Genomic DNA, 12,967 nt, shown 5'->3' with positions numbered 1-12,967 from the left:
TTCAGAATGGAGATTGGAGTTTTTCAGTTCTGTACACATGAGCTGTGAGGGGGAATTACTTCCCGCTTAATTGAATTCATTCAGATGGGCCATTTAGATGGAAATGTGATCTGATTTGATGATACTAATCCAATTCCACAGTAAGCTTTGACATAGATCACAGAAATCTTTAAAGAAAGACTTGTCTGTGTTCTATGTCTAATATTAGTGTTTCGAGCTCCAAGCACTGATAAAGTTTGTATTTCCTGTGGATTTAGCAAATGAGATATTTTACTATAACCAGACCTTTAATAAAGTCTGGAGTGGAGAAGGATCTGAATGAATATTAAACTGATAAACTGTTGAGAGAGACAAAGGGGGAATTGATTTTTGGATCCATTCTTTGACTTCCATGGTGTTGACTCTTTCTTGACCCCCCATGAAAGAGCAACTGGTGCATTTGCATTGTAGGAACCTTTTCAGGCAATGCAACAGTGAGTGTCTTTCCTGCCAGAATACACCTAGAACATACTACACTAAGAATCACCAATTCTTGGGTTTCAGTCATGTGACTTTTCTTAGCGATTTCACTTCCGGTAAAACAGCTGGTGGTCAAGCAAACCAAAACGGCTGCCGTAGTGCAAACAACTAGCGATAACTTATCAGAGTACGCTCGTAATCTAGAAGCCACTGTTTGCTTTAGATATATTTAGAAGATTGCTGTGTGCAATGGAATCGACCCCTACAGTCTGGGAAAGAAGGATTTGTCATACAGTCTCGAAAACTACCCTTCAGTCGAGTTCCCAGACATCCCGAACTATCTGGTGTTACAGAAATCCTTCTACACCGCAGAACAGATGAAAGTGTGGATGAGTATGGAGGCTTACAACTTTTTTGTACGCGGCTGGGTAAAGGACCTCGGTATTAAGTCGCAGCCAAATGAATCCTGTATTGTTTTTGCCCATGTAAGTATGTTTTTTTAAGCTTTTCATTCGTGTCTTTACAACGAAGCGCTGCAAGTTGAAGTGTAAACAAACAACAGTTCACTTGATTCTCACTTGTGTTGGCTCTTATCTCTCAGGTAAATCATTCACAAAGATCATCAGAAACCCCTTTAAAGACCTGGATCTTAGTTAAACAAGACGGAGAAGTGATCACGGCGCATTGTAACTGTATGGCTGGGGAAGAATTTTGTCGCAACCTTCATGCATATGGACTTTGTGAGGAGGAAACAAAGAAACAGCTGGGGACTTTAGTGCGTCATGACTAAAAAAAGTACTGTAAAATAATGACACATAGCAAGAAAAGTACTTGGAAAACACTAAGGACATCGCTGAGAGGGAAATACAAACCTTTCACCAAGTGATCACTGCAAACTCAAGCATGCTTCGACTCTGTTCCCTTCGATTTCAGTGAGAGGTTCAAAAGCCACCTTTCTCGATGTCTTTTTGTGAAATCCTGTGTTTGTTCACCCTTTATTAGTTCACGGGGAACCCTGAAGAAACTTTTACCAGTTTCACGGTTTGATCAATTCGAACAACCTAAAACAACGCAAACATAAGGCATTTTCATGCGAGCAATGCACCTTCTTCGTACAAACGCTTTGTCAACTGAGCTTTGGTAGACCACCAGCTAAAATTTTGAATAACTAATGAGGCGGATGTGACGTCACGTGAAACCCAAGAATAGGCAAAACTCTGGCCATCATGACTGTCCATTTCCTCGTTTGTCCTGCAACCACCTGGATCTTAATGAGCTTGGACAAAACCTAAAACTTCATGGTGGAAATAAACTCTGTGACTTGAGAGAATAGTTCTTGCACAGACTACTTCTTCTTGTCTTAGTTTTCCAGCAGAACCTGGACAACCTCAGTGGGGGTGAATCAATCTCTAGTTCTTTTCCAACTCTCTTTTTTTCTCCATCTTTCCCTGCTGAAGCCTTTGGCATATTGTGAAGTGGATCTACTTTACATTCCACCCAGCTGCTGATAATGATTGGGCTGTACTTGCTTTGTCATTCAACACCAACCTCTTTTCCTGTCTCGAAGTGTTTGCATGTCAGAAGCAGGCTGGGAAGGCAGCTCCTGTTCATCTCTCATACTGACAGACAGGTCTAGCTTATACGTATGAGAGGGGAGAGGCTCTATCCAGGATCTGATGTCCATATCCATATGATTTGGCTTTTGATGTTTGCAGTCGATTTGATGTTTGCAGTCGAGAACACATTTGGAACCATACAAAAAATGGCAGATGGCAACTAAAATAATTAGTTCTTTCCCATGCAGGTCGGCTCGTGACAGTGATGACGACGACGAGGATGAGAAGAAGGTGAGCCGTGGCTGCACGCTGCAGTACCAACGAGCCCAGGTGAAAGTTCTCACCCAGTTCCACACTACCTCCAGCGAGGGCACCAACCAAGTGATCACCATGCTGGGGTCTGACTGGCAAGTGGATGTTACTGACCTGGTGCAGGACTCACTCAAAGTTGTGGATCCCCGTGTGGCTGAGTTAGTGGATCACATAGTATTGGTGGCCCTGGAGCAAGGATCCACCATACTGAAGGTAAGGGGTAGGGGTTGTTTGAAGAGTCATCTCATGCATGGGGTAGCCAACCAGGAGATTTATCCAATGAAGCCAAGTTCACATCACTGATGCGACTTGTTAGTTGTTGCTTGTTTGCAAGGGACCACAAATTGGTGGGCTCCTGACTGACATACTGGTTCAAGCATTGGCCTGTAGGAAGCCTGGAACAGGAACGAGAAGTGATCTGATTTTACCAAATGAAGATTGAAGGAGGAATTTGTATGCATCCCAGAAGGGGGTTTAGCAAGGATTAAGCGTCACTTTGGAGTCACTTTCCTTTATTGATGCCTTGTTAAAATTCGTAAGCACTATGAAGTTAGCCTCATGGAGCATGGTTTCCTGTATGCTAATTAGTCTTGTACAGTTTCCTGGTGCCAGGTTGGTATTGAACTGTGGGATAACAATGACTGATGTGAACTCTTGGAATCCAGAATGGCCAACCCAGCAGTTTGGTGAAACAGTACATTGTTCTGATTGTACCAAGAATTATTGATCATAAAACAGTTAATGACCACCAATTTGAATTCCAGTAGATCATAGATAGTCCCCGAGCCTCCAAATGAGTCAGTGACTGGGAAATCAGGGCTAAAACCATGTACTGAGTTTCAACCCTTATCTAAAGCTCCTGACGCAGATGCTGGATCAGATGTGTTAGTTTCTATCCGGAATACAGGCGATCTCCAGGAAATGGACTCGACTAATATGATTCCACTAGATATGACAGTAAACAAATCAGCCTCATCTACAAAGCCCAATTATGGTCGCACTGCTGCATCATATAGCCCCCATGTTTCTAAATCTGCTTAGACATTGCAGGCTGCGTCTGTGTCACTGAAGTTACCTTCGTCTCTTATTCAACGTGACATTTCAGTCACAGATAGAAAATAACTTGGAGAATAAACCAATGCCATGTCAGAGGTGATGTTACTATCTTTATGTCCTCACTTCTCACCCAGTTCAGTCTCTTCAGCCTTAACAGGGTTAATTTTCTCAGCACATCCAGGGTAGATGAAATATTCGAGTAGGAGGAAATGGGCAACAACGAGTAGTTCATGCAAGTCAGTATCTGTTAGGTTCCAAGGGCAGCATGATGAGCTCTTTGTTCAGCTTCATCTTCCCAGTGGCTTTGTCACTGGAGTTTACATTCAGTGAAATAATCTCATAAAGAAACACTACTTGTCTCTAATAGTAGTAGATAGTAGGACTATTTCCTGTCCTTAGTGCATGACGAGCCGTAAAACACATTAACGTGAGTTTGAGAGAGAATGACTTTGTAACACAACCGGACTACACTTTGTTTATTTCTTCCATCTTTTGAAAATTGGCTAATTACCGAAGGAAAGGGGCCGTCAATAATTAAAGCCCAGTGTAGAACTGTGCATTGTGTAGCGCTCCTCTCGTTCCATTGAGAATGCCAGCTGAAAAGATTTTTCTCAATACTTTCCTGGATATTTAAGAGACTTTTGAATCTTTAAACTATTGTGTGTTTGTTTTGGGGTTGTTGTTTTTTAATAAATCTTCCACGCATTATTCTGTCAGATACAAATCTTTATCCAGTATATTCACTTTTAGAATCTTTTGAATCACTCTTTCATTTCAGAATCGTCGACTCGTTGTCGATTCATTTCCGACTTCGTGAATTATTCTTTCATGTTGAATCTTTGAATCGTCGCATTGGCCACTTTGCCATTTGTGCAATTTAGAAGAACAAAGAAGTGGCACAAAGACCCACAAGTGCACTATTCATCACAGGAAGTGCACATTTGAATGCATTTGTTCGGAGTGAACGCAAGTGAATCAATATTGCATTGTTTAGAAATGTATTACATTTAATGGGCTCAAGCAGCTATATAAATAACTCACATGCCCTGCATTTTAGAATGGATTACTTGAACTCTTGTGAATTAATTGGTAAGCCGTGTATACCAACTGCTGTAATTAATTTTGTGCAAAACTAGTTAGCATACTTTTTTTTTAGGCTTTGAAAGCTCTTCAAGTACACAGCACTTTGGCTGTTAAAATACAGACATCAAACGCAGGTGTAGCAACCAGCGCAAGAAACTAATTGCAAGCTTCTTGAATCTAAAGCAAATGAGCTTTTCTGGCAGACTTTACCACTCTCTCTCACACACACACACACACACAATCACTCATGCCAGAAATCCCTGTGTTTTGAAACATGCCTCAAACTTCTATGGGGGCAAAAAGTGCAGTCAGGAAATTGATCAGTTTAATTATATATTCTGCAGCTTCCTCCATTCCTCTAGGACCCTGATAAATAAGTAAGTAAATAAATGAATGAATGAATGTGCTGGTTAGTGAACTGTAATGGACTGTTCCAGGACATTGCCATATCTGACAAGACAACAACTAACACATGTCTTCACACAGACCTGGAAGCATCAGGTCATGCTTCAGTACATCACAGAATGATGCAGATGCACATCGCGGTCCGTTCAGAGGAACGAGCACGATTCCAAGCCTCTCAGGCCTTGGCCAAACCGTGCTTCCTGACAGATGTGAGCGTCTAATGAGGCTTGGTGTACAAAACGCGTAAAGCTACATCGCTATTCTTGGAGAGCTCTCATTCTGAGAGCTTTTTTTTAAAGAGAGAAATGGAATAACAGCGCATTGCCAAATGCACGGTGCAGGAGCTGGAGATTTTCAAGCACTATTAAAAGCCATTACGGGCTTTCAGGGCTAAATGGGCAAGAACCGCTGCACTGTCCGCTTGGTCGCTCGTTAAGTCCATCCACCTCCAAAGTCAATGCGATTGAGCCTATTATCTAGCCCATTATTGGCACTAATATTACGCTTCTGGTTTTTCTGAATCAGGTTCAACTGCGATGGAAAGTAATGGCATAATCGGGTACAACTTCATTGGCATTAATGTAATTTTTTTTAAAAGTTGTTTTGGAAAAGCTAAAGCGTTCCTTTTCTTGCTGTTTAAGTGACTGGAGGGATGACATTTTTGACATTTCTCACTGCTTAACCTTGAGGTAGGTTTTTCCCCCACTGGATCTGCACTTTTTTCCCCCTCAATTGTTCTCTTTGCATTTTCAGACCTCAGGATTGTTACACTCTCCATACTGAAATGAATTTTTCCTTCCACGCTTGGATTTAACAATTATTCCATGAAATAGTCGTACATAAGCTGATAGCTGACGAGGCGCATAGCCATGTACGAGATTGAGCAGAATAACTGTTTTATTCTATCCACATTCACTGGATTTTGAGAAACAGAGCATTTTTATGTTTTTTTTTTTTTTGCAAATTCGATAAATAAAAACCTTATACAAAATGTCCGACCAAATAATTTCCACTTAGAATGTAAACAAACCGGCGAAATGACAGGAACAATTTGTGGAAAATGCTACAGTAATAATTCTTGAAAAACAAAAAAGATACATTCTTACCATCAAGTCAAGTTTTTATTTTATTGTCAATTGGTTCAACAAAACGCGCCGCCATTTTGTTTTTCTCTACTCATGGTATATGAGCTGATAGCCTAGTAGCCAATCAGAGCGCGTGATTGGTCATATCCAGTGAATGGTGATAGAATAAAATACCATATACGTGTATGTCCATGCAGTATATATGTAGATCTTCCAGTCAAGTAGCAGTTTATTAAAAAATTTAACGTCTTGATCAGGTCCTAACAAACTTTTGGGGGGGTTCTCCGGAAATACATTTCCTGAATTGATTTATTCAATTCTTGGCAGAATATTTGAGTATTGTTTCATGCCTTCCTGTCTGTTCGTACTCCATCTAGAGAGATTCGGGCAAATCAGCTGCCTTCAATAATTCAGTGCTTTATTTCGGAAGTTTGCTCACACAGTCTCCTCGTATGAATTATTTCTGCATTGAATGATAGATCGTGATATGCTCTGTATTATATTCTCTGAAAAAGTCTAAACAAACAAGTGGAATCAAAAAACGGCAGCAAAATGTATCGCATAGCATAACCATGTTTCTCCTTTAATTTCACACTCGTCTCTGGGCAAGAATATTCTGGAGACGAATTGAGGTTTCACACATCAGAGCCAGGAAAAAAATAAATAATAATAAAAAAATAATAACCACCCTGCTTCTCAGCATTCCTTTAATATCCTTGCACCATTTTTTTTTGCCTTTTGGCATGCTGAAAAGTGGTCATAATGGCACTAAAATGGCAGCTTTGGGGACCTTTGAAGAAGTTAACTGAATTGGCTATTGAATATTTTTTCCCCCATCTTACTTTGCCCTCTGGTCACACAACATCTCTCTGTTGATGATCCACCCACTAAAAATATTGCCATTTTGCTGTCACTCTCATGCTTCCCAATATTTATCTGTAGTGAATCCCTGATGTGGGTGGAGTACAGAAGCATGGCAGGCAGGAACTGAAGTTCTTACAAACTTTATTTCTTATATATATATATAAAATCTAGCTTTTCAGCTGACTCACTTCCCCACACACACACACACACACACACACACACACACATGCATTCTGGTCGGAAGAGTCCCTCTTCTCTGCTCTCCCCCTCCTTTTATGCTCCGTCCCTGTAACACACACACACACACACACATTAATTGACAGCAGGTGGAATGACTTAGCCACTTACCTTCCCTGACCCCGCCCTCCATTCATAAACTGCTGCTTGGCCACGCCCTCGCTGCCACATACCCCCACCACCTGACTCAGGCCGGTGAGCCGTCTGGCCTGAAGCTGCTCCCCGATGGGACAGGAAGTCCGCCACCACCATCTGTGCCCCTGGCCTGTGGACCACCACAAACTTAAATGGCTGGAGGGTGAGATACCAACAGGTGATCTGCGCATTGGCATCCCTCATGCAGTGGAGCCACTGGAGGGGCGTGTGGTCCGAACAGAGAGTGAAAGGACGCCCCAGCAGGTAGTATCGGAGGGCGAGGACCGCCCACTTGATGGCAAGACACTCTTTTTCAATGGTGCTGTACTTGCATTCACGCATCGAGAGTTTACGGCTGATGTACGGCACGGGTCGCTCCTCACTCTCCACCTTCTGGGTCAAAATGGCCCCCAGCTCTCTGTCCAATGTGTCAGTCTGCAAAATAAAGGGGAGAGAGAAGTCAGGGGAGTGCAAAAGTGGCCCCCCACACAGTGCAGCTTTTACCTCAGAGAAAGCCTGTTGGCACTACTCCATCCACTGGACTGGATCTGGAGCCCCCTTTTTAGTGAGATCAGTTAGCGGGCTGGTGACGTCCGAATAATTAGGTATAAACCTATGTGTGGCAGCGGGGGCGTGGTCAAGTGTAGGTTTGTGACCGGCGGGCGGAGTCAGGGAAGGTAAGTGGCAGAATCACTGCACCTGATGTCAGTTAACATGTGTTTTGTGTGTCTTCCCCAGTGACCACGCCCTATATAAGGAGAGAGAGGGCAGAGGAAGGGAGCTCTCTCCCCAACCAGATGCCTTGTGTGTGTGCATGCGTGTGTGGCTGGAAGAGTGGAAAATAAGTACACTGAAAAGTGGAAAATAAAAGAGTTTTGTTGAACTCAGTTCTGGCCTGCCGTCCTTCTGTGCTCCACCCACCCGTCAGAATTGCTACACTATGATAATAGCCAGCCAGCCCCAGGAACTGTCTCACCTCCTTTTTGGTCTTGGGCCTCGGCCAGGCTGCAATCGCTGCAGTCTTGTTAATTTGGGGACGCACCTGCCCATGACCCAAGTGGAACCCCAGATACCGTACTTCCACCCGCCCAATTGCACACTTTTTCGGGTTAGCTGTGAGGCCCGCTCGCCTCAGTGACTTTAGAATGGCCCTCAGATGTTCCAAGTGCCGTGGCCAATCATGGCTGTAGATTAATATATCGTCTAGATATGCAGCCGCATAGGCAGCGTGAGGGCGGAGGACCCTGTCCATGAGCTGCTGGAATGTAGCGGGTGCCCCAAACAACCCAAAAGGGAGCGTGATTAGTTGGTGTAATCCAAACGGTGTGAAAAGGGCCATTTTCTCTCGGGATAGAGGAGTCAAGGGGATCTGCCAATACCCCTTTGTTAGATCCAGTGTCGAATAAAAGCGAGCAGCGCCTAACTGATCAAGCAACTCATCAATGCGAGGCATTGGATATGCGTCAAATTTAGATACCACGTTGACTTTTCTATAGTCCACACAGAACCGGACCGACCCATCGGTCTTGGGAACCAGGACCACTGGGCTGTTCCAGTCACTGTGGGACTCCTCGATTATGCCCATTTCCAGCATGGCCTTGAGTTCATTCCGAACCACCTTTTTCTTGTGTTCGGGCAAGCGGTAAGGGCGGCTATGCACTACCACCCCCGGGGGCATTTCTATGTGGTGTTCTATGAGGTGGGTACGACCGGGAAGGGGCAAGAACACATCGGAAAATTCCTTTTGCAACTGGGCTACCTCTGTGAGTTGGGCCGGTGAGAGGTGGTCTCCACAAGGGACCGGAGTGGCTCGAGATGTTATCTTTTTTACCTCTGGCCCCAGCTCTGCCTTCTCCGGGACTGCCAACGCCATGGGGACCCCCTTATTCCAGCATTTTAAAAGGTTGAGGTGGTAAATTTGTAATGCTCCGCCCCATCCATTCGCTTCACCTCATAGTCGACATCCCCGACTCGCCGTGTGACCTCAAAGGGCCCTTGCCACTTGGCGATTAATTTAGAACTCGACGTGGGCAATAATACGAGTACTTTGTCTCCCGGTGTGAACTCTCTAAAGCACGTGCCCATGTCCTACAGCCGGATTTAACGTTCTTGTGCCTGCCCCAAATTCTCCTGGGTTAGGTGCGTGAGGGTGTGGAGTTTTGCCCACAAGTCAAGAACGTACTGAATTTCGTTTTTGCTAGGCAAAGGTCCCTCCTCCCAATTTTCTCGTAGCACATCCAGAATGCCACATAGCTTACGCCCGTATAATAATTCAAATGGAGAAAACCCCGTGGAGGCTTGCGGGACCTCTCGTACTGCAAATAACAGGGGCTCGAGCCACTTATCCCAATTATGTGCATCTTCACTTACAAATTTCCGGATTATGTTTTTGAGTGTTTGGTTAAAATGCTCTACTAAGCCATCCGTTTATGGGTGATAGACACTGGTGCAGACAGACATAATCCCCAGTAACCCATACAGTTCGCACAGTGTGCGTGACATTAATGTAGTGCCTTGGTCTGTCAGGATTTCTTTCGGAATCCCGACCTGGCAGATAACACGGAAGTGCTTCCGCAATACTGCGTGCTGAGATATTGCGGAGAGGCACTGCTTCCGGATATCGCATTGCATAGTCCACCAGAACTAAAATAAAGCGATATCCTCGTGCCGACCAATCTAATGGCCCGATGAGATCCATCCCAATTCTCTCAAACGGGGTCTTGATTAGAGGGAGAGGGCACAAAGGCACTTTTGAAGTGGCCACGGGATTTACTAATTAGCATTCACGGCACGCCGCACACCACTGACGGACATCCCCGCGAATCCCTGGCCAATAGAACCGGGCCATTATTTGGGCTAGTATTTAATCTTACCCCAAGTGTCCAGCCATGGGATTAAAGTGAGCCGCATGGAATATGAGTTCCCTACGGCTCTTTGGGATTAATAATTGGATTATTCATTCACCAGTTTGAGTGTCCTGCATCACTCGGTACAATCTATCTTTAATAATAGCAAAATAAGGGAAGGCCGGTGTCGCACTTGACTGAAGAGTTTGACCATCGATTACTCTCACTTGGTCAAATGCATGCCGCAGAGTCTCGTCTCGCAACTGCTCTAACGGGAAATCCTCAAGAGAATCCCAGAGAGGGGGAGGAGTGGGCTGCTCCTCACTCTGACGCAGTGCTGACGTAGACGGCTCTGTGACAGCTTCTCCAGTCAACGCCACTCTGGGATCTTTTTAAACCCTGGCCAATCAGTACCTAAAATCAACAAGTGGGTGAGACGAGGATTAACCGCCTTTATTCTATGCATTTGGCCCTGGAATAGAATATGGACAGACACTAAGGGATAATTGTGAACATCCCTGTGCACACACAACACTTTCATCACTTGTGCTCTCCCCAATGCCTCACCTTGCACCAGGCGTTGGTGAATTGAGGTCTAATTACAACTGGAATCCACCAAAGCATGATATGTATCCCCTTGAACACTTATCGGTATGCGATACGTTACGGCCTGATCGGGGGCGGTCTCTGGTGCGTCGGGGATCCAGATCACGGCTTCCAGCTCCCTTGCGGAACCCTCATTCTGGAGATGCTCCGGCTCCCCGCCGCGCCAGCATACTGGCCCAGGCTTTCCCTCTGTTAAGGGCGTCACTCACCTGAGGGGGGAAGGATGCAGACATGGAAGAGGGAGACAGGAGGACACCACGGGTGCGACGGGCCGGCTGGGGAGGAGTTGGCTCCCACCTCCGCGGTGGGGGAATGGGGTGAGAGGGAGAGAGAAAGAGAGAGGGGAGAGAGAGGGGGGAAAGAAGAGAAACGAGGGGAGGTGCCTTCACTTCGTCTACCTGCCATTGGAACCGCTGCTAGATGGTCCTCCGCCAACTCGATGGCTCGCTGGAGCGACACCGGACGGTGACACTGGACCCATTCTGCCGTTCCTTCTGGAAGCTGAGAGATGAACTGATCCAGTGCCACCAGTTCAATGATCCAGTCAGCGTTGCAGTCTTCCGCCCTCAGTCACTGCCGGCAGGTGTCCCGGAGTTGTTGGCCAAATGCGAACAGTTGGCCGACCTCCTCCAGTGTCAGCTTCCAGAACCGCTGGTGATTTTGTTCCAGGGAGCGGCCGACCCATTGCAAAATGGCCCTCTTGAGGTCGGCATAGTTGAGCCGGCTATCAGTAGGGAGCTACTGCGCCGCGGGCTGCACCTCACCTGTCAGGAGCGGGAGGAGGCCACCCGCGCGCTTGGGCCGCTTGCTTGAAGAGAGCGATGAAGGCTTCAGGCTCGTTACACGGACCCATCTTCGTGAGGGTGTTGTGAGGGCAGTGTGGTAAGGGTGGACGCCCCTGCTGATGTCAGCAGATGCTGGAACGCCTGGCTATCTTCCTGCTGGGCCAGCATCAAGGCTTCAAAGTGTTGTTCCTGGTCCTTCCGGAGGGCGGTCAGTGCTTGATGCTGGTTCTGCTGAGCAGCAGCGAGGGCATGGACGAGCTCCATAATTGGCGAGGACTCCATGGGGTGGTTCCCTTCTGTACTCGCTCCCAGGTTTTGGCCCCACTGTAGTGAATCCCTGATGTGGGTGGAGTACAGAAGCACGGCAGGCGGGAACTGAAGTTCTTACAAACTTTATTTCTTTTATATATATCAAGCTTTTCAGCTGACTCACTCCCCCCCCCCACACACACACACATGCATTCTGGTCGGGAGAGTCCCTCTTCTCTGCTCTCCGCCTCCTTTTGTGCTCCATCCCTGTAACAAACACACACACACACACACACACACATTAATTGACAGCAGGTGGAATGACTTAGCCACTTACCTTCCTCGACCCTGCCCTCCATTCCTCAAACATCAAGGACAGACTGACATTCTGCAGGAAGTCCAGGGATTGGACTGCAGAGAACTGGGGTGAAGTTATTTTCTTTGATGAAGCCCCCTTCAGACTGTTTGGAACATCTGGAAAAAGGATTGTCTGGAAAAGAAAAGGTGAATGCTACCATGAGTCCTGTGTCATGCCAACAGCAAAGCATCCTGAGACTATTCATGTGTGGGGTTGCTTCTCATCCAAGGGAGTGGGCTCACTCATGAGTTTACCTAAGAACACTGCTATGAATAAAGAATGGTATCAAAATGTCCTCCAAGAGCAACTTCTCCCAATGATCCAGGAGCAATTTGATGATGCATTTTCCAGCATGATGGAGCACCATGTCACAAGGCAAAAGTGATAACTAAGTGGCTCAGGGAACAAAACATTGAAATTTTGGGTCCATGGCCAGGAAACTCCCCAGATCTTAATCCCATCAAGAACCTGTGGTCAATCCTCAAAAAGCAGGCGGACAAACAAAAACCCAAAAATTGTGATAAACTCCAAGCACTGATTATGCAAGAATGGGTTGCCATCAGTCAAGAATTGCCCCAGAAGCTGATATCCAGCATGCCAGGGTGATTTGCAGGAGTCTTGAAAAAGAAGGATCAACACTGTAAATATTGACTCTTTGCATAAACTTGATTTGTCAGTAAAAGCCTTTGAAACTTATGAAATGCTTATAATTGTACTTCAGTATACCATAGAAACACCTGACAAAAAGATATAAAAACACTGAAGCAGCAAACTTTGTGAAAACCAAAATTTGTGTCAGTCTCAAAACTGTTGGCCACAACTGTACAAAATCCCAACTCTCAACAGATTTTGGTGATATCTACGGCATGATTTCTGGATTTGCCTAAAATAAAAAAATCATACATTGCTAAAAAAAAAAATTAACTTATTT

General features: G+C 45.5%; 1 protein-coding gene across 2 annotated transcripts in view; it reads left to right on the top strand.

Annotated features, from left to right (window-relative positions):
- tmem132e (transmembrane protein 132E) overlaps positions 1 to 12,967 on the top strand; it is a 692,467-nt gene that overhangs the window by 657,300 nt on the left and 22,200 nt on the right. For both annotated transcript variants that reach the window (XM_060912829.1, XM_060912828.1), the window contains exon 7: positions 2,264 to 2,540. In XM_060912829.1, the coding sequence (XP_060768812.1) occupies positions 2,264 to 2,540 (277 nt within the window). The remainder of the gene's footprint in view (positions 1 to 2,263; positions 2,541 to 12,967) is intronic.

The sequence above is a fragment of the Neoarius graeffei genome, chromosome 28, assembly GCF_027579695.1.
Source record: "Neoarius graeffei isolate fNeoGra1 chromosome 28, fNeoGra1.pri, whole genome shotgun sequence".
Classification (NCBI taxonomy): Eukaryota; Metazoa; Chordata; class Actinopteri; order Siluriformes; family Ariidae; genus Neoarius; species Neoarius graeffei.
The sequence above is the reverse complement of the archived record's forward strand: the minus strand, read 5'-3'. Positions and strand labels throughout refer to the sequence as shown.